The sequence below is a fragment of the Akebia trifoliata genome, chromosome 10 (assembly GCF_017979445.1).
Source record: "Akebia trifoliata isolate Shusen 1 chromosome 10, ASM1797944v1, whole genome shotgun sequence".
In the NCBI taxonomy this organism is placed as follows: domain Eukaryota; kingdom Viridiplantae; phylum Streptophyta; class Magnoliopsida; order Ranunculales; family Lardizabalaceae; genus Akebia; species Akebia trifoliata.
The window spans coordinates 24,067,465-24,086,437 of NC_141384.1; the positions used below are offsets into that span (position 1 = coordinate 24,067,465).

The following is an 18,973-nucleotide window of genomic DNA, read 5'->3' on the forward strand; positions in this document are numbered from 1 at the left end:
AGATTAACATGTTAGGACTATTAATTTTAAATGTGAGTTTACCATTGAGTAACTTTCCTACCTACCAATAAGACATTTCAGATGTCCCAACTATTGAGATGTCTATTTCTGATGGGGAACATTATTTAGAGGGATCGCATGATCAAGATGATGCATATTATTTCTGTTGTTATATGTAAGCTGAGATTGGAGTTTAATAAAACTATTTTTGTATATTTTTAGACTTCATTGTATACATTAGCATCGGGTGTGTTGTGTATTCTTGTATATATATATATCCATAGAGTAAGAGTTAGTGTTTATGACGTGGATAACTGTCGATCAATGTGGGATGTGCATTTGATGTATGTACACTTTTGAATTGTAATTATAGTTATGTTTGTTTTTGGAATGATATATATATATTATAATATAGTGACTCGAATGCAGTTGGATATATGAATTTTGATTATACAGGCATGTCTATATAGGTGAAATTTTTTCATAAGTCCAATTTTTAGGAGAAACTTTGTTGAAATTATTTGGAAGAAATCTATATCGTATTTTAGCTTTGAAAATTTTGATTTTGATTTTTTTTCACTCCATCCTCGTGATTTGAGAAAATCTAGATCTTAAATCAGGAACATGATAACGAGTGTGTGATATTTCTGTGCCTTTTACCATAGTCGTTGGATTGGGTTTCAATCTAACAATTAGCATAAGTTCCACTTTTGGAATCTTATAAATAGTAATGTCATTGAATTTTTAGATTTGGATTTGAGTTTTCTCTTGGAAATAATTTTCTAGTTATATTAGGATATTAGTAACCAATACAATCCAATTGGGTTTAGAACTTCACTTCGCCTCTAATTTGAATCTTTATTGATATTTAGCCTTCCCTATATATATATATTTAGGCATTTGGTTGTACTTTGTATTAAGTTAATTCGTCTAGGGTTTGACAGAAAAAGGGAGAGGGGTGTACAAGGGTTTAAGGGTTTGAATTTAGGATTAAAACCCTAAGTGGTTATTTTTTATATTGTTCTCCTTTAATTTCTTAGTGAAGATTAGATACAGTCCTGGATGTTGTCGAGCTACGTAAATCTTGGAGCTTTATTTTTTTTATTTTTTTGATTTTCTTTATAATCATATTGAACATAGATCTCTAAATTCACAACAAAGAGAGAGAAAGAGTCTTTGCCATTCTTCAACAAATAAATAATAAATAAATAAAGACAAAAGAGGATGCAAATCATAATGTACAAAACACATTATGTGTTATAAAAAGAAATCTGGCCCCAATTAAATGTACAAAGTGGCCCCAATTGAATCTGTGTTATAAATAACTATAGTATTTTTATTATTATCTACGAAATATTTGATTTGAGGATCATGGATTAGTGGCCCAAATTAAATGTACAAAGTGGCATTTTTAAGAGAAGAACATCAAAACTATTGTATTTATGGAAGTTTTCTTATAAGTTGTCACTTCTCACCAGTGCTGACACACGTGGAATAATGAAATGACTAAAAAACCCTTAGTCAAATTTTCAAATGACTAATATACCCAAATTGATTGGTGGTTAGAAACGCTATGATGTCCTTGCAATGATCACCACACGAGGAATGATTAATGTGTCAAACTCGTGGTGGGCCCACTCGGTTTTTCTCCAAACTTAGGTCGCTAGGGCTAATTTGGTAAAGTAATCATGTTAAGGTATAAAGTATAAATAAGATGGCTACTTAGGACTTAATCGTTGGGACCCACCATGAGATAGTATACACTCTTAAGAGCCAAATAAAATCTAGAATGGATACATGAAAACCTTGGGATCAACACAATCTCAATTCTCAATATAGACCAAAAGCAAAGATTGAATCGAATGGTTGAGATGCATTTTTGTTTTAGTGAAACAATCAAAAGGAAGATGCCTTATGTAATCAATCAAGATGATCTCCAGACTCAGCAATCAAAGCGAATTAAAGAGTTATTTAATAAGGTGGGACATGTTACAGCTTAATATGATCACCTCAATTTTGACTTGTGTCCTAAGCAATCATAGATTTTTCTTTTAAATAAAAATAACATGTCCAATAATGCAAAAGAATTGACCTATTTATGGGATCATAATATGTGTTTGAACTACTTAACAAGCGAAATGGATCTATTTATCCGTAAAGAGATTCATTGTCCCTAATCCTACTTCACCTTAATTGTTCTTTGAAGTGGCCTTACTTCTTGAGCCTAGCTCAGTCACAAAATTTCGTGATTTATATATATATATATATATATATATAATAAATTTGAAAATATTCTCAAAAAGATTATTTGCATAAGAGTCGTGCTAGAGTGAACTCAAGCTGAAACCTCATATACGTGAAAGTGGATACAATAGATGCTTTTTCACTCGTATCTCGATGAAAAGTATCTATGATTTCCATAAACTTTCACGTTAAGAGGTGTAATATGAGATTTCAGCATGAGGTCACTTCAGCATTATTTTTTGCATATTTCTCAAAAAAAAAAAAAAAAAAAAAAAAAAATGCCCTACCTGTTACTATTAAATAAAACTTTTCAAATAATTTTCAAATCCAAACTTGGTTACTATGGATTCTAAAGCTTGCTAATGGGCCATCATCGTCATTACAAAAGTATTATGTCGACAATTTGGGGTTGATTCAATGATCACGTTTGTCCTCAATTCTATCGAACGATCCAAATTTATCTTAGGAGATGACAAATTTTGTTTACATCGACTACCAATTTGATGTAATTCTTCTCCTAAAGGGTAGGTGGAGCCCTCCGTTGAGTGTATTTCACGTGATCCTTACTATAAGGAACTTGCTTGACAGATTCAGCAAAGTATCCTTCACCCACGTTTTTAGAGAGATCAACAGGATTGTCGACATGCTTACTTCCTATCAGAATAGTTTAGGTTGTATTGAATTAGATTGTGAGTTGCTCTCTATTATTTATCAAGATGCCGTGGTGTCTCGATTATTTGATTGTAGCTGGTTTGGGTCTGTCTTAACCCTGTTGGCCTTTCAAAAAAAAAAAAAACTACTTGACAGAGCTCCAAGTCCAATTAAGGTTGATTAGTGATAGATCAAGATTTCATAAGATACCAAATAGTTATATATTTTGAAAGTTTGCTTGAGAAATTGAAATCCCAAACTTCTTACAATTTCCTCAAGGAATAGAGAATGTGTTCTATCTTGTTGATTAGTCCATATCTTAGGAATCACATAAGGAATATTTAAAATTGGTGGTGGAGTAAGAAATAAGTATATTTAAGAGAATTTAAGAATAAGTATGAGCGTAGATAAAATATAGAGTAGTACGTTAAGAGAGTAGAGTATAATATAGACATGTAAAACAATGACCAATAACTTCCAAAACTCAACCAAAGAGATTAGATAGCTTAACAATGAAATCTAATCGACCAGAAGCGTTAAAACTATCTCAAATTTTCAACCACAAATGGAGTGAGGCACAAGAGACTTTGTAGACATTTTTTGGTTTCAAACCTTGATAGATATTTAGGGGTCTTCGGCTTAGACTCATACTTCAGTTGGTTTCACACATTGCAAACCAACTTTCAAGTCATGATTCAAGTCTATTTTACCCACTAAATAAATAAATAAAAGATATTAAAAGAGGGTGCTTTTGAAGTTTTTTTTTTTTTTTTTTTTTTTTTTTTTCTGTAATCAATCGCACAAGTCATTCTTGACAAATTAAAAAATTTAATTTCTATTGATTTGATGATCGCATGATTTTAAAATTTGTTCTATCGTGATTATAGAATGTTGATGAAATCACATTAATAGAAAAAAGATAACAGGTTCATAATCTAAAGTCCAAACCAAACACCCTTTAAAGTTTTAAAAATTGAAAACTCGACACAACTCAAAAGTTCATTGAGTCAAGTAAAAAACTCATGAGTTGAATCAAATGAGTCAAAAAATATATATTAAATTTATAAAAAAAAATTGAAATTAGTTTTAATATTTTAATATACAAAAAATTATTTATTAGTCACCAAAAAAATATTATGTGTAACCAAATAAATCGACCGAGTTTCTGATCTGACTTGGTGCATTTTCATACTGACTCGGCCAAGTTGACAAGTTGGTTGCATCAAGTTTGGGGACCGAGTCGCCATGAAATCCATTCTCATTAACTCGACTCAGTCAGTTTGAATGGAGTCTAGTCTCAGTTGAATCCCCGGAGATATGACTGCCATGTTCCTTGGACTATTTTCAAGAACTTGTCATCATCCACTCCAAAGAAAGAGATCAAATCATTCTAAAGTTTAAACCCTTTAGAAGTGGACTTAACTGTTAAATAGTTTTCAAATTATTATTATTGTCCAACTTCATTAATGGCTAAGTTTAAACCCTTTAGAAGTGGACTATTATTATTGTCCAGTGAGACCCACAAACATTAATGGGTTTAATGGCTAAGTTGAACAGAAGAGTGTGAAACATGGCAATATCTTATAGGACAGGGTATGTATTATTGACCAACAGCTACATTTCATCTTTTCCTCATCTACTTTTAAAGATTTCTTATTTTCTCGTTTTTTCCTTTGTACTAAGCTAATTTCTTCATTCCTCCAGCCTTATGAAACCACTACTCATCAAGTCAAAACTCAGACCAATTTATTTGTTCATTTAAAATACTTATTACAAAATATTAAAATTTAATTTCAAATTTTCAAAATCAATATATTATATTTGACTCAACTTTGAGATAACCAAACATAGATGGTGAACATGCGAAGGGGGATTCCAAACATTGTTGAGAATGCAAACAACAACAAGAGAATCAGATTGAACTTCAATACGAGAGCACTGATGGGCTACTAAACAGATCCCTTCGAGGATTCCTTGCAGCTCATGATGTAAAATTGATTTAAGAGAGTCCATTCAAAGGGAAAGAGCACCTATTATAGTACCCTCATTGTCCCTAATAATAGCTCCATAACCACCTCTCAAGGGGAAAGAGCACCGTCAGCATTTAGAGCCCACCAACCAATCTGTGACTTTTTCCAAGAGCAATAGATTCCTCTTTTGTGAGAGAAGGATGCTTAGAAGTCCCAAGCATGCATGAAGGGCCTGTTGTGATCCGAGTCTTCAACATTGTCGATTTCATCTTTGAATTTAATCCAAATATCCTCCAAGATGTTATGGAGCATCGAGGATGGACTCTTGAATTTGTTTTGATATTACGATTGCATCTCTCTCACCAAAGTTGATAGATGAAAGCGCAAAAGGCAACTTGTTTAATCCTGTGGATAATAGAGTTCCCTCTGAAGTTAGCCGCAACCCAATTCACTTCCTCTTCCCAAGTCCTCTGAGCTCTATTCAGAAGGCATCTCTTAAGGATGTCAACCCATATACCTCTTGCAAAGGGACATTGGCTGAAGTGATGAGCATCGTCTTCAACATGACCTTTACAAAGTCTGCAATTAGTATCCACCCTAAGCCCCCACTCATTGAGTTTCTTCAATGTTTTAAGCCTACCTCTCATGGCTAGCCACGCTATGAAGTTATGCCTTGGAATTTGAGATTTGTTCCACACTAAATAGGCCCAGATTGGTCTAGGAGTATCAGAGTGGCTCGATCGAATAATAGAAGCTACTGAAAAATTGCCATTGGCAGTCCTTTTACATACTACTATATCAGCAACTCCATAATGGATTGGAATTTGACCAAGTTGGTGCGAGATCTCAAGCAAAGGGCCTTCTCTTCCCTCCGGAAGTCTCCACTGACCATCCCTGATCAAGGCCGAGACTTTAGCCCTTGAACCAACTCTTGAGTCATAGGTAAGATCATCGTTGAACATAAGACTCAAGATGCCATGGATCATCCCATATCTTGGTGGAGCTTCCATTGCCAATGAGATGGGTAATGTTATTCAAGGCATTGTCTCTAGCTTTGATAAATTTTCTCCAGTTCCAAGAGGCCTCCTTAGGGATCTTAAGAGTCTAAGAATTTTTTTCTTTCAATAGATACGATTTGACCCATCTCAACCAAAGGGAGTCTTGGCTCGAAGAAATCATCCAAGCATAGCGTGTGATTGAAGCTTTGTTCTACTCAGTAATGCTCACTAACCCTAGCTTTCCCTCAACAACAGGGGCGGATTTACAGTGGGGGCAGTGGGGGCAATTGCCCCCACAAGAATTTCTAAAATCCATAGGGAGGTATTAATAAATTTAAATTTTTTTTTAACATTCTACTGCTTTGCCCCCACAAAGTTTTGAAAATTTTTTTATTTGTAATTTGCCCCCACAAAATTTTAACATTCTACTACTTTACCCCCATAGAAAATCAGAAAATTTTTCTATTTGTAATTTGCCCCCACGAATACAAAATCCTGGCTCTGCCCTGCTCAACAATAGGTTTGCACACATCCTTCCAACACACCGAGCTATAGTTTTTCTAGCTATTAGGCCCAACCCATAAGAATCGAGCACAAATTCTTTCCATCTCCTTGACAACCTTGGTCGAGAGAATGAAGCAATTGCATCAATAGACTTCGATGCTACGAAGAATCGATCTGACCAAGTCCAATCGTCCAACATAAAAAAGAAATCTGCCTTTCCAAGAGTTTATTCTCAAGGACAACTTCTCAATAAGAAGCTGGCAATGTCTAGCAAAGAGCCTAAAAGAAAGAAGGGGGGGCTCCAAATATCTGACAGGAAGATTCCCTTTCGACTCTTAGAATGTTCACAATATCATTCTCTAAGGCTCTATTATCCCCAACAAGAAAGATTGAGCTTTTATCTGGGTTGATCTCTAGACCAGTTAAGTTACTAAACTCAATCAGAATAGAACAAATTGCCTTAACACTCTTTTTATTACCCTTGAAGAAGATGAGAAGATCGTCTGCAAAGCAAAGATGAGTAATTTCCCGTTTCACACATCTGGGGTGAAAGTCAAACTGCTTGCACTTGACCTTTTCTTGGAATAGAGGGTTGAGAATTTTCATAATGAGGACAAATAGGTATGGAGATAGAGGATCACCTTGTCTTAGACTTCTTTTTCCCTTGAACCACTCAACAAATGAGCCATTGAAGGAGACGGTGTAAGACACACTCGAGATGCATTCCAACACCCAATTAATAAAGATCTAAGGGAATTCAAAGGCTAGGAGGTTAGACCTAACGACTTCCCAATAAATCGTTACGTACGCTTTCTTCAAGTCCACTTTGACAGCACCCCTGGCATTTGTCTTCTTCTTGTGATAGTTTTTGATCAATTTGTAAGCGAGAGAAGAATATTGTCTGAGATGCTTCTTCCTTTGATGAAAGTTGATTGGTTCACCTCTACAAGCTTGTGTACCACCTGACTGAACCTGTTGATAAGAATTTTAGATATAATCTTATAAAGCACATTACAACAAGAAATAGGTCCAAAATTAGAAAGATCCTTGGACAAATCAATCTTAGGAATTAAGAATATAGCTGTTGCATTGGTTTCCTTGAGCATGTTGCCAATCTTAAGTTGATTCGTGAGTTTTCGCACCTTGAATTAATGACATTCACGTCGTGTTTTAGAAATTTGATTTTGTTATATTGATTTTACTCGGGAAATAGTAATCAGAATGTATTAATATGATTTCATATAGAAGAAAAAGGATTCCTTGAAACGGGTGAGTATTATTTGTTAATATGTACACAACACTTCTCATTCCCTTCTTCCCCTCTGCTGATCAAAAGATAGAACCAACAGCTCACTTTCTTAAAATTTGCCAACGTTTACAACTCTTAGTAGACATGAATGTCAACACCAAGTCCAGCCTCAACAGAACAACTCTTCTCCCTGCCTAGCTTCTCCGAGGACATCTTCTGCCGTGCACACCGGAGCCACAAACAAGAAAGCCTAGCCAAAGCTGCCTGGCTGGCAAATTGAACCCTGCACACCAAACTCAGCTCAGCCCACATTTCGTCGCCCACTATGCCACGGCCATGGATCCCGTCATAACCTTCAAGATCCAATTCTGTTACCACCACAATAGAGCCATCTTCGAATGCTGCAAGATCTTGGGTAGATGGCAAGCATTTGGTTTTAGCAACAGGGGACCTTCCGTTCTTCTTCACCCTTAGATGGTAGAATTCTTGAACAGCCTGCAAGTTGGAACAAAGGTAAGGATATTTTTGATAGTCCATGGAACTAATTGTCACACAGATTATAACAAATGCTCTTAAGATTAAAAGGAAAATAACTCTTGGAAAAACACGGTTGAAATGAATCTTTCGACTTTTAGAATAAGGTTTATAAGAGGGGAGTTACCATCATTTCCGTTACAATAGTTGGCTCTGCCACAGTTAATATTTAAAATGTAATTTGAATTAAATATCCGTTTTATTAAGTTTGAAAACTATTTAAGCAAAGAATGATATTTCAAAATACTACCACTATGTCCAGTTATAATGGACATTATTTACCCATTTTACACAAATAACGACCGTTATGAACAGTAAAATTGCTCCGTATTGAAACACTGGTATTCTCCAAGAAAGTGGAAACAGACGACTACTTCTGTTTTGTTACCGTTGGTATAACCATGTTTTAGACTTAAATGATCAGATTTTCAACTCAATGAACAGGTCTTCCAATAGCGTAGAAAAGGATCATGGACCGACAAGTAAATTGAATAACTTCCTTTGATGGAACGACAAGGATCATGGAATCTCTCAAATTATGGGATGCACGTACATTATATACAATCAGGATTAATAGATTTGATGGTAAAAAAATTGATGGTTTTGGACATACTAACATGGATTTTCAAGTCGATCAGATAGCCTATAGTATCCTACATTCCCCACATACGCATATCTAGCTAGTAAACATGGTATATAGATCACGTCCTCTAAGTTATGTATTTTTAAGTTTATGTAGGATCAAATCTGTCAAAGGGGTAGAGCTAAACATGGGCAACATGTAAAGGTCTTTTTTCTGAGAGCTACCTGCCATTGGGAAGAAGCCAAGAGCACCCTTGGTCTGATTGACCTAACAAACTTGTATGCAGCATCAGGTGTCATCTGCTTGTATTGCACCTGTGTAATAAAGACAGCTTAAGGAACTAATTTGAATTGTGTATTAATAATTTGGTTTCTTACTTTTACGGTTTTTGTGATCTATAAAAAAAGAAAAGGTCTTCGTTGGGTTGCACAAACCAGGTAACATAGAACAATAGTTGTGCTTCGTCCACGCCCTGCTTTGCAATGAACATATGTCTTTTTCCCACTAGAAGCATTCTCTTAATGAGGAAACATGAAAAAAGTCAATACTAAAAAGCAACATAGACAAAAGGTTCACCCCCAACCCACCCTCCAAAAAAACATAAAATGCACACACACAAAAGCCCCTATGCCATTTTGTTGCAACCATAGTGACACAATTGATATATATTAAAAATAAAATGAAAAATACTGCTTAAAAAATGCTTAAAACAAAAACAATCTGAGATGTTTTCAAAAAATTATCCCTTAAATCACAATTAATCGTGATTTTTTGAAAACCCAAAGATTTTTTGAAAAAAAAAAAATTTGTGATTTAATTGACAACTATTAAAATCTTGATTTTGTCAAAAAATCACAGATTTTTGTCGCTATGATTGCAACCACCACCTTTGCCCACCACGTCTCTCTCTCTCAAAAGTATTTTTCCTTTAGTTCAGATTTTCCAAAATGCGATAACTTCTAACCTAAAAGTTGGTTTGTGATGACAATAGCATAGACTAGAAAGCTTTTGCCCGAAACCTTTTCAACAATATCCATAAAAGAGTATTTTATTATAAAATTAAATAATTATTTATATTAATGTGAAAATTCCATATGATGTCCTTAAGAAACTAGATTTTTTTGTTTTTTACAACTAACGACAATGTATACAAAAGTAGTATTGACTGTATAATTAACTTACCAACACGCTTACCTTTTTTGGTAAGTTTTAAATCACTTTTATTTTTAAAATGCTTGTTATCCAAAGAAAATCTATTAGTCACAAGAAAAAACTAAACAATGCCAATACTCAGCAACACATGCATTGTCAGTGCTTTTCCCTAGTTATAAATTATAATGGTAGTTTTCAGGCTGGTTCTTGTGTAGGTACAATGATAGACATTTGGATAATGGAAGTATTTTGTGTTGCAAAGTTGGTAAAAACTTAGAAATGGAATCAAGCAATGTTTTCAGACACTGAGGCGTGAGGCAAGGTGCTTGATTGGCCAATGCCTCGAAGTGTAAGCCTCACACGCATTATAGTTTTAAATAAATAAAACAAGATATAAAATAACTAATATTAAACAACAGAATGATTAGAATAACCACCACATATTCCCAATTATCAAATACACAAATATATTCTAAGTATTAATCCATTACAATAAATAATAATGTTTTATATTATTATTTTATATTTAATAGTTGAAAGTTTGCACAGGAAATAATTATTTTATGTTTATTGTAAAAATATAACCAAGTATTTTTTAGATAACTTCTTTTTATATAATATTGAATACTACCAAACCTTATTTATAAATTAAATCAACTCAACCATTTTCTTTGCAAGCAACAAAGAAATGGTAGCAAAGATGAAATTTATAAGATGTTAATTAATAAAACAAGAAGTAAAGAAGAAATAAAAAAAGTGATAAAAAAATATTTAAGAAAAAATAGAACAGTAAATGTGAGGCGTAAGCCTCAGCCAAAAGGTGTATGCCTCATTCATGCCTCACAGTAAGGCATATGCCTTTTGCAAGCTTTTTGGTTTGAGGCGAAAGCCTTCGCTGCTTTTAGGTTTCAACCTTACACCTTAGGGAGTTTTTAATGAGCCTCATTGGCAGGTGTGCCTCAAGGTGTAAGTATCATATGCCTCTAAAAACATTGGAGTAAAGTTCCTTTGTGTTCAAAATAATTTGAAACGGTGATGATATGAAATGAAAATCACTAGATCTCTAAAATCGAGAGGTGGGGAGGCAGAACTAAAGTTTTAAGTGCTCCATCAGAGTAGTCAAGGTGAGAAGAAAATATACCATGGATGAAATCTACAGCTTGGCATATAACTCCATATGATGGAGCAAAAAGATAGTCTCTTGTAGGGATCACCAAATGGTCAATGCCATGAGCCTACAATCAAATAAAAGTTAGCATAGTGTACATAGAATAATCCAAAAAAAAGGGAAAGAAAAAGAAAACAGTAAATGACTGATGATCCCTATATGGTGTCTAAAACAAGTATACAGCAGAAAATGACAAAATTTCAAGCAGTCATAGATACTTCATGCGAGTGGGAACATGTTCCAAAAAAAAGAAAAAAAACAGAGCTTTTTATGTGATTCTAAACATCTGAGTAGTTGTTGGCAAATTAAATTTCCCTACTTGTGGGCAACTTCAGCACCAAACAGAGAGTTCTTGAGAAGCGTGCATTGATTCATATTATGCTAAGAAAATAAGTGAACAGAAAATTTTCATGCTAAAAAAGAGAGTGAAAGAAACTTTATTTTTTAGGAGAAATTTCCACCTAAAAGTCTCATCTGGCAAGCTTGCCTGCTGTCAATAGTACAGTAAATAAGTGGATTTATCCACCTTCTCATGTCATGAATCCAACAGCTTAAAAAATTATTTTAAAAAATGGTGAATTGGAAGCCTTGGTGCGGATCATACGGAATTGGAAACAGCAGTTAAATGACCATTCTGTGCATCTCACACAGGAATACTGATGAGTTGTGAGTTGATAAATGTAATTGCTAAGCAGGACCAGGACTAGGACTGGTGAGTTAACTGTTAATGGCCTTACAAATAAGCCACAAAAACACAATAAATACAAGTTAATCAAGACCTAAAGTACGACTCCCTGGACCAAAGACCTCTTGCACCCTAAGAAAAAATCTACAACTAGATCAAATGCCCTCTATAGTGATGGGTGTGTCCGTGTGTGTCTATATATTATTAGATCGCTCCATAGTGATGGTGTCTATTGTCATATTGGGCATGCAAATATTCCCTAATTCACAAAAGAAGAAACCCTGCCATGATGAATGTCATTCTTATATTAAATGTGTATTCAAGATTAGTATCACCAAACATTGACTCAGATAATTTAGACCAGCCTCCCTTGTTTCGCCTTCTCTTTCTTTGGCCTCATTTTCAGACTTCAGTATAATCTCATTGTTTAACATGGGTATGACTAGTCATGTCATCCAATTCAGTCAAGGGTGGGAGTCAGATTTCACGTAAAGCAATATGTCAGATTACAGTATATTATACATTAATTAGCATTCAATTACCCATTAGGTCATTCCAATGTAAATAAAAAACAATAACGCTACATATATATAATATGAGTAAATCCATACTTACGCCTTATTTTTAGTCCCTATTTGTACAACCACTTGCAGGGCCCACATGAATATCATGTTGAACGATCCAATTGTACAATGAGTTCTCCATTTAGTGGAGACCTCAAAAAGATTATTTCATCCTGACATTCCTCACCTCATGGAAAATAAATTTGAAAATGAAAAGAAATGGATTCTTAAATAAAAACATTAATTCGTATATGGTAAGCAATAATGGAACGGACAAATCTTCAGCAATGTTGATCATCTTGGAAAGGACGACTCGATAGACAGTCGGACCATCTATATATATTGCTAGGCAAGCAAGGGGTTAGTGGTCAGTGTGAAGGCGGGTTCAACTGATTTTGAACCCAGATCGTGATATCAATACTCCCCAAGCTTTATCAACTTAAGCTAAGTTGGCACCTTATGGACTGAAGGACCACATGTCCACGTGGCACCCAAAAACACGATCGGGTTCCACATGTTTATAGAGCATAAAATTCTAAGAACTTTAAAACAAATAAGTTTTAAAAAAAAATTTGCTTTCACCGTTGGATATCAATTTTAAATTTAGGAGTTCAACAGCTGTCCATTTTCAAAGTCTTATATTTAAATAATAAAAAAATCAAATGAGAGGTGCCATTTGGACCTACGTAATAGTCCCCATGGTCAAATGAGAGGCTCAGTCCAGGCTCTACATGGTCCTTCAGTCCATGCACCTTTTTCCTATATTTTATGTATGTGTGTGTGTTGGAACTTGGTTGGATTTGGAAAGCTCAAAACAGGTGCCTGCAAAAGCTGAGCTGGACAAAGCACATCTTTAACTTTCCTAATGATATGCATAGACAATAAGCTGATTTCTGAAAAGTGGAAATAAGCATACATGAATCTCAAAAATACATCTAGTTTTTTAGAAAGCTCAACAGATAAAGATGCAAGTGCCAAACTGCAAACAAATTGAGATGACAATGATGATGATATGATGCTGATGAAACTCACATGATAGAGTGATGTGGGGACCAAAGTCTCATATGGCTCATTTAGCGTTATCACCCCATGAACACCAATTTGCTTTAGTCGGGTAACATCAGTAGGAAATGGAACAGCACCTAACAATATAAACTGATGATAGATGTATCAGTACTGAATAAAAGAAACAGGGCCTCCATGAAAACAAGGTTTCCTCATGAACAAAACACGTAATTCAAAGATTATTCAATGAACCCTAAGATTCCCCAGAAATTATTATTGAGTTCCACTTACTGAAGTTGCAAATAAATTGCTAAATGATCTTACGAAAAACTGTGCCCAGAGGCAGAAGTGTAAATTAACAAAGTCCATGCCATTAAGCAAACTGTCCTGTGATCCATGGGCATTAGAAACGATAGCACCCATAAATACCGGATTTCTTTTGCATGCAAGGAATTCCATCCATTAAATATAGCAAACAAATACCAAGAGTAGTTTCTAAATTTACAGAAATCATTAGTTCTGCAAATAAAAAAACAAAAAACTACACTGAAAAACCAACAATTAGAATTGGACTAAAACAAGGAAATGCAGTTAACTCTCAAATGTCTGCAAATGAAGGAAAATAAACTTGTAGCCTTTTAAGAATATCTGCACATGGCCAAAACCATATAGTAAATAGTGAACAGCTAAAATGGTCCAGAAGTCCATATCAAAGGAAATTAGTGTAGATATCTGCAATGATATAGAGGCTAGAGGCATACTGGGTGTAAGAACAATTCCACATGATTTGGACCCAAGCCTGGATAAGGAGGGTTATTCCAAGTTAGTAGCTGGAACAAAAAATCTTGTCATATTCAAACACGAATATTGATCCTTTGTTTCATTCAGCTTTAGATAGAGTCAAATGAAGGAACATTATCCCTTCAGTAGAACACAAATATTTGGGATAAGGCTTTGATAATAATGATGCATGAAGTAGTCACATCTCCCAAAAATATGATGCCTCAGACTGGATGAGCATCAAACTAGACCTCAATAGAGACTATGATAGGCTTGAATTGTCCTTTCTTAGAGAGACTTAACTTCAATTCAATTTCCATTACCGGTGGTGCCGCGCCCTCATCACGTCTATTTTTTTTTTTCCCAATGACAGTCTTAGTTTCGGAACAACAAATCTTAAGAATTTGACAAGCATTTTTTATATCATATATTCCTTTTGCACAACGTTAGGGTACCAACTTGATTTCATCAACTCTAGATTGATTGTCTCACCTAATGTTCATAAACTCCTCTCAAAGATCCTTCTAGAGCTCTACAACTCCAATAGTATCAAAACTGAGAAAATGTCATGTTTTCCATTGATCTAGGGTAGGCTTACAAAGCAAACCATTGTTGAGACCCTTAACTAATAACAGAAGACTTCAAGGTTGGAAATGTAGAGTTCCTAATTTAGTAAGTAGATCAACCTCAGTAAAATGTAAAGTTTGCAGCTTTGTAAGTAAATCCACCTTGGGGAAGTCTAGACAAGATGCAACTACCACTTCCCACCTTATGCAAGCAATCCCACCTCTTAAAAAAAAATAGAGAAAAGAAAGATATCTCCCATTCGCCAATAAAGTTGGCAATCAATGTATCCATGTTAGATGGGACAAATATTTGTTGCCCCATTGAGGAAGGAAGATTGGGAATTCATGAGTCTTCTTCTACTAACTAGGCTTTCTTGACAAGCTTGCTTTGCACATTTATAAATATTCGTTTTCCCTTCTCCATCCAATTTTACAAACCAAATACTTCAAAGGTGAATATTCCTTCAGAACTAAGTATGGTACCGATGTGTCATGGGTTGAATTACCTTCTATTTTTACAATAAGAAGGGTTCGAACATTATAAAAATTTCAAAAGCCAAAATCAAATGAAATACATGCTAAGATTGAGAGTTAGAACATGCAAGAACACAATCCTTTAAAAATGATATCTAGCTTCTACCCAACCCCTCCAAAATTTATTTCGTAAAACTGTACAATGGGAAGAAAACAACTACATGTGAATTAACAAATCTTAGGGCGTGTTTGATTGCCTGGCAAACTCTAAGGAAAATAATTTGCCATGGAAAACTTATATTTAACAGTGGTTGAGTGCAAAACAAATAAAAATAGTGGGGATGATAGTAGCAAATCCTTTTTCACACACCCTCCCCCGCCCTTCCCCCAAGGAAAATGATTTGCCAAACACCACCAAAATTTGGATCTCATAAATGCCCCCACTTTTATGTTTAAACTTAATCTAATCAGGGTCATTTTGGTCAAAAACCAATAAAATTGCAACCTTGACCCTAGAATCATGGTTGTTAGTTTTCAAAACACAAAAATATTCTTTTTACTATATAATCTTCAAAAACACTTTAATTTGTATTTTAAATTACAAATAAGCTCTTTTGATACATGTGAGTTTGTAGATACCACTTTCTAGTTTAATTAAAAAGAAACTAAAGAATTAAAATAAAAAAAAATGACACCCCCACATTTCAGCAAGACTCTTATTTAATTAATAAAAATAAAAAATATCATGTTTTAATAGGACTCTCTCTCGATTTCGTCAATAATTTTTTCATTTAGAAAAAATAACACCACCACGTTTTATAAGTACTCTTAGTTAATTAAAAAATAGAAAACAACATCATGTTTTAATAAGACTCTCTCCAAATTCCATCAACAAATTATTTAATTTAAAAAATAAAGAATAACACCACCATGTTTAGTTTCGATTGGACTCTTATTTAAATATAAAAAATTGATAATAACATCATGTTTTAATAGGACTCTCTCCAAATTTCTTCAACGATTTATTTAATTTAAAAAAATAAAGAATAAAACGTTTCAATAGGATTCTTACTTAACTAAAAAAATCATGTTTTAGTAGGACTCTTTCCAAATTTTGCAATAATTTAAAAAATAGAAAATAACATCATATTTTAATGGGTCTCTTTCCCAATTTCATCAACTTATTTAATTTAAAAAAATAAAAAATAACACCACCATGTTTCAATGGGACTCTTATTTAACTTTTATTCAAATATTAATTTTTATAATTCATGTAACAACTTATAATCATGTATTAATTTTTATTTTTATTTTGATAGGTAAAGATATTTCATTAATGGAAACAGAGGTAGAGGAGACCAACCGAAAGAAAAGAAAGAGAAACCTATTAAAATGGCGAGCACACCCTCTGAGAAACCAAAAAAAGATCACCCCAAATCTATATTAGAAACCCTCTCCCACCTCACAAGGAAGTCTTCAAAGAAAATTCCCCTAAACTCTTTAAGACCTCCACCACCACATCTTGTGCTTCCTTCCCTTTATCATCGAACATGCACTGATTCCTCTCCCTCCAAATGGTCCAACACACTGCGAAAGGTAACAAACCCAAAGAGTGCATTTTGCCTTGGTGAAATACCTCCCCAAATCCAGTCAACTTTCGACCAAAGCCTTTACGTATTAATTTTTATTATTCATGTATTAGTAATTAATTCAGATTAAATACCAAGAACTTCGATCAAATCCCAAGAATGTCTTCACTATTTTCCATGATGTGCTCAAACAGTGGAAAAAGATTTGCATGTACATCATTTGCCTGGCAAATATTTTCCCTGCAATCAAACACGCCCTTAGTGAATTACAATGCCTCCTCTTCTTGTGTATCTGCCAAAAGATAGCCCACCCACATTAATAAATATGCTAAAGTGTGGTGATGATATCACACCACCATCCTTCGGGTGAGCTGATTGTTAACTCGATCAATGAGCTGGCTTCAAACTCACAACTGCACTTTGGCTCATGTCTGGAAAGCCAAACGTTCAAACAAAGCCTGAAATTATCTTCTGATCCTTTTCTAGAAATAAGATCACTGTTCCCAAAAAAAATCTGGCTTAGAGTAGCAAATGTATTGATCCCCAATCTCTCTTTGCCTTATACTTTTACATACTATTTCACATAATCAGTTGTCATACTTTTTAGTTCTTGTTTTTAAATTTTATAAATGGAAAAACATGCTTAAACCTAAGGAACAGCTACAATTGGAAGATGCAAAGAAAACCAAATCAAATGAAAAGGAACTTTACCTCATCAATCTCATCCCACCAACGGAATTCGGATTGGATCTTGTTCCGAACAACATTATACAGAAGAGTTGGGTAGAAAAGTACTCGAGCCCCAGCTCCAATCAACAAATGTTTCGAAAATGGCACAACGATCTTTTTGGGGAAAACATCTGGAACCAGTTCTTCTTCTCCATTTCCCAATTCTCCCTCCTTCAATTCCTCTATATACATCCTCCCAACGATAGTAAATCTTAAATCACCCCGAAATAACAATAAGAATCAAGAATTAAGAAACCTCTTCAACATCCACCACCGAAACAAAGACGAGACACAGATTTTCATTCCTTTAATTCATCTCTAGTGGGTAAAACTTTCTATAAAACATTGATTCCTTCCTTAATTAGCAGAAATTGATCAAAAAAGCTGTAATACACCGACAAATCCCGAATTTTGAGAGAAATAGCGACAAGATAGTTGATTTTCGATGTGAAATCGAACTTCGAAGCATTGAAAAAAGATCAGATCGACAAACGTACATAATTTTCACGAGATTTCACCAGATCTACCTCGATCTAATTGGAAAATAGAGGAGAAGACAAAGAAAGAGGATTCCTGTCCTGCAAGCGATTCCTTATCTCTCGATCGAATCAAATTGAACCACAAACAAGTTCAAACTTCAGAGAGAGGTCCCGAACAACTATCATCTTCGATCACCAAATAATACAATAAACAAATAGTAAATTTAGAGAAAGAGAAATGGAATGACAAATTGAGGATATTGCAGAAATTCTAGTGAATTTACAATATTACCCCTTTGTAACTTTTACTTAGGGCATGAAATCCGTGGGACTTGGCCCGAAAATCGATTTTACAATTACAGCTTTGGAGCCTTGGACTAGATCCAAATAAAAACGGGTCGAAGATGATTTAATTTACTTTGGCTCAACCCGAATCTACCAATGATTTCTCCAAGCATGAGGATGCTTCTAATGAGAAGTGTAATTCAACCCAACTGTCCTGCCTGATGGGTTTGGGTTTGGGTTTGGATATGGTTTTAATATGCTTTGAGTCGAATTTGGATATGATTTTATAAGTCGAAATCTGATCCGGCCAATCCGAATAATCAGACCCAATAATCTCATGTTATTTTGATAATCTCGTGATAGACTATAGAATGATAAAATCAATAACTAAGAATCAATCATAAATATTAACGATTCAAATAACTATAAGTCATCAATTATACTTGAGTCTTTATATCTAAGCGAATGATTGTGCCACAATACATTTTAGGGGAATACATTAAACTTTTTGTATCGAGAAAATAATATATTCATGCATCTAATTGCATGTTCTCTCTATGGCCTTATGTAAGTATGATACGATCACATCAAACTCGAGACTAGAGAGAGTGATTGGATTTGAGCAAAATATTAATTTGGATTGAAATTATTAATTCTTATAAATTTTTTTTAAAAAAGTAGTTGAAAAATGAAGGATCCCTAGGAGGTATGTAGTGATGTTAAGGAAATCTATATCTTTTCTTCCTTTTATCTTAGCCGTATAAT

General features: G+C 34.3%; 2 protein-coding genes across 2 annotated transcripts; both read right to left on the minus strand.

Annotated features, from left to right (window-relative positions):
• Positions 1–5,224: 5,224 nt before the first annotated feature.
• LOC147393371 (uncharacterized) lies at positions 5,225–5,875 on the minus strand. The gene has a single exon (XM_086455110.1). It carries the CDS (start codon positions 5,873–5,875, stop codon positions 5,225–5,227), a length of 651 nt encoding a protein of 216 aa, XP_086311236.1.
• Positions 5,876–7,577: 1,702 nt separating this feature from the next.
• On the minus strand, positions 7,578–18,294 carry LOC147393372 (phosphatidylglycerophosphate phosphatase PTPMT2-like). The gene is made up of 6 exons (XM_086454945.1): positions 17,427–18,294; positions 13,334–13,456; positions 11,027–11,120; positions 9,168–9,250; positions 8,958–9,047; positions 7,578–8,111 (listed from the first exon to the last, which is right to left on the minus strand). The coding sequence occupies exons 1-6, from the start codon at positions 17,634–17,636 to the stop codon at positions 7,752–7,754; spliced, it is 960 nt and encodes a 319-aa protein (XP_086311071.1). The 5' UTR covers positions 17,637–18,294; the 3' UTR covers positions 7,578–7,751.
• Positions 18,295–18,973: the final 679 nt, after the last annotated feature.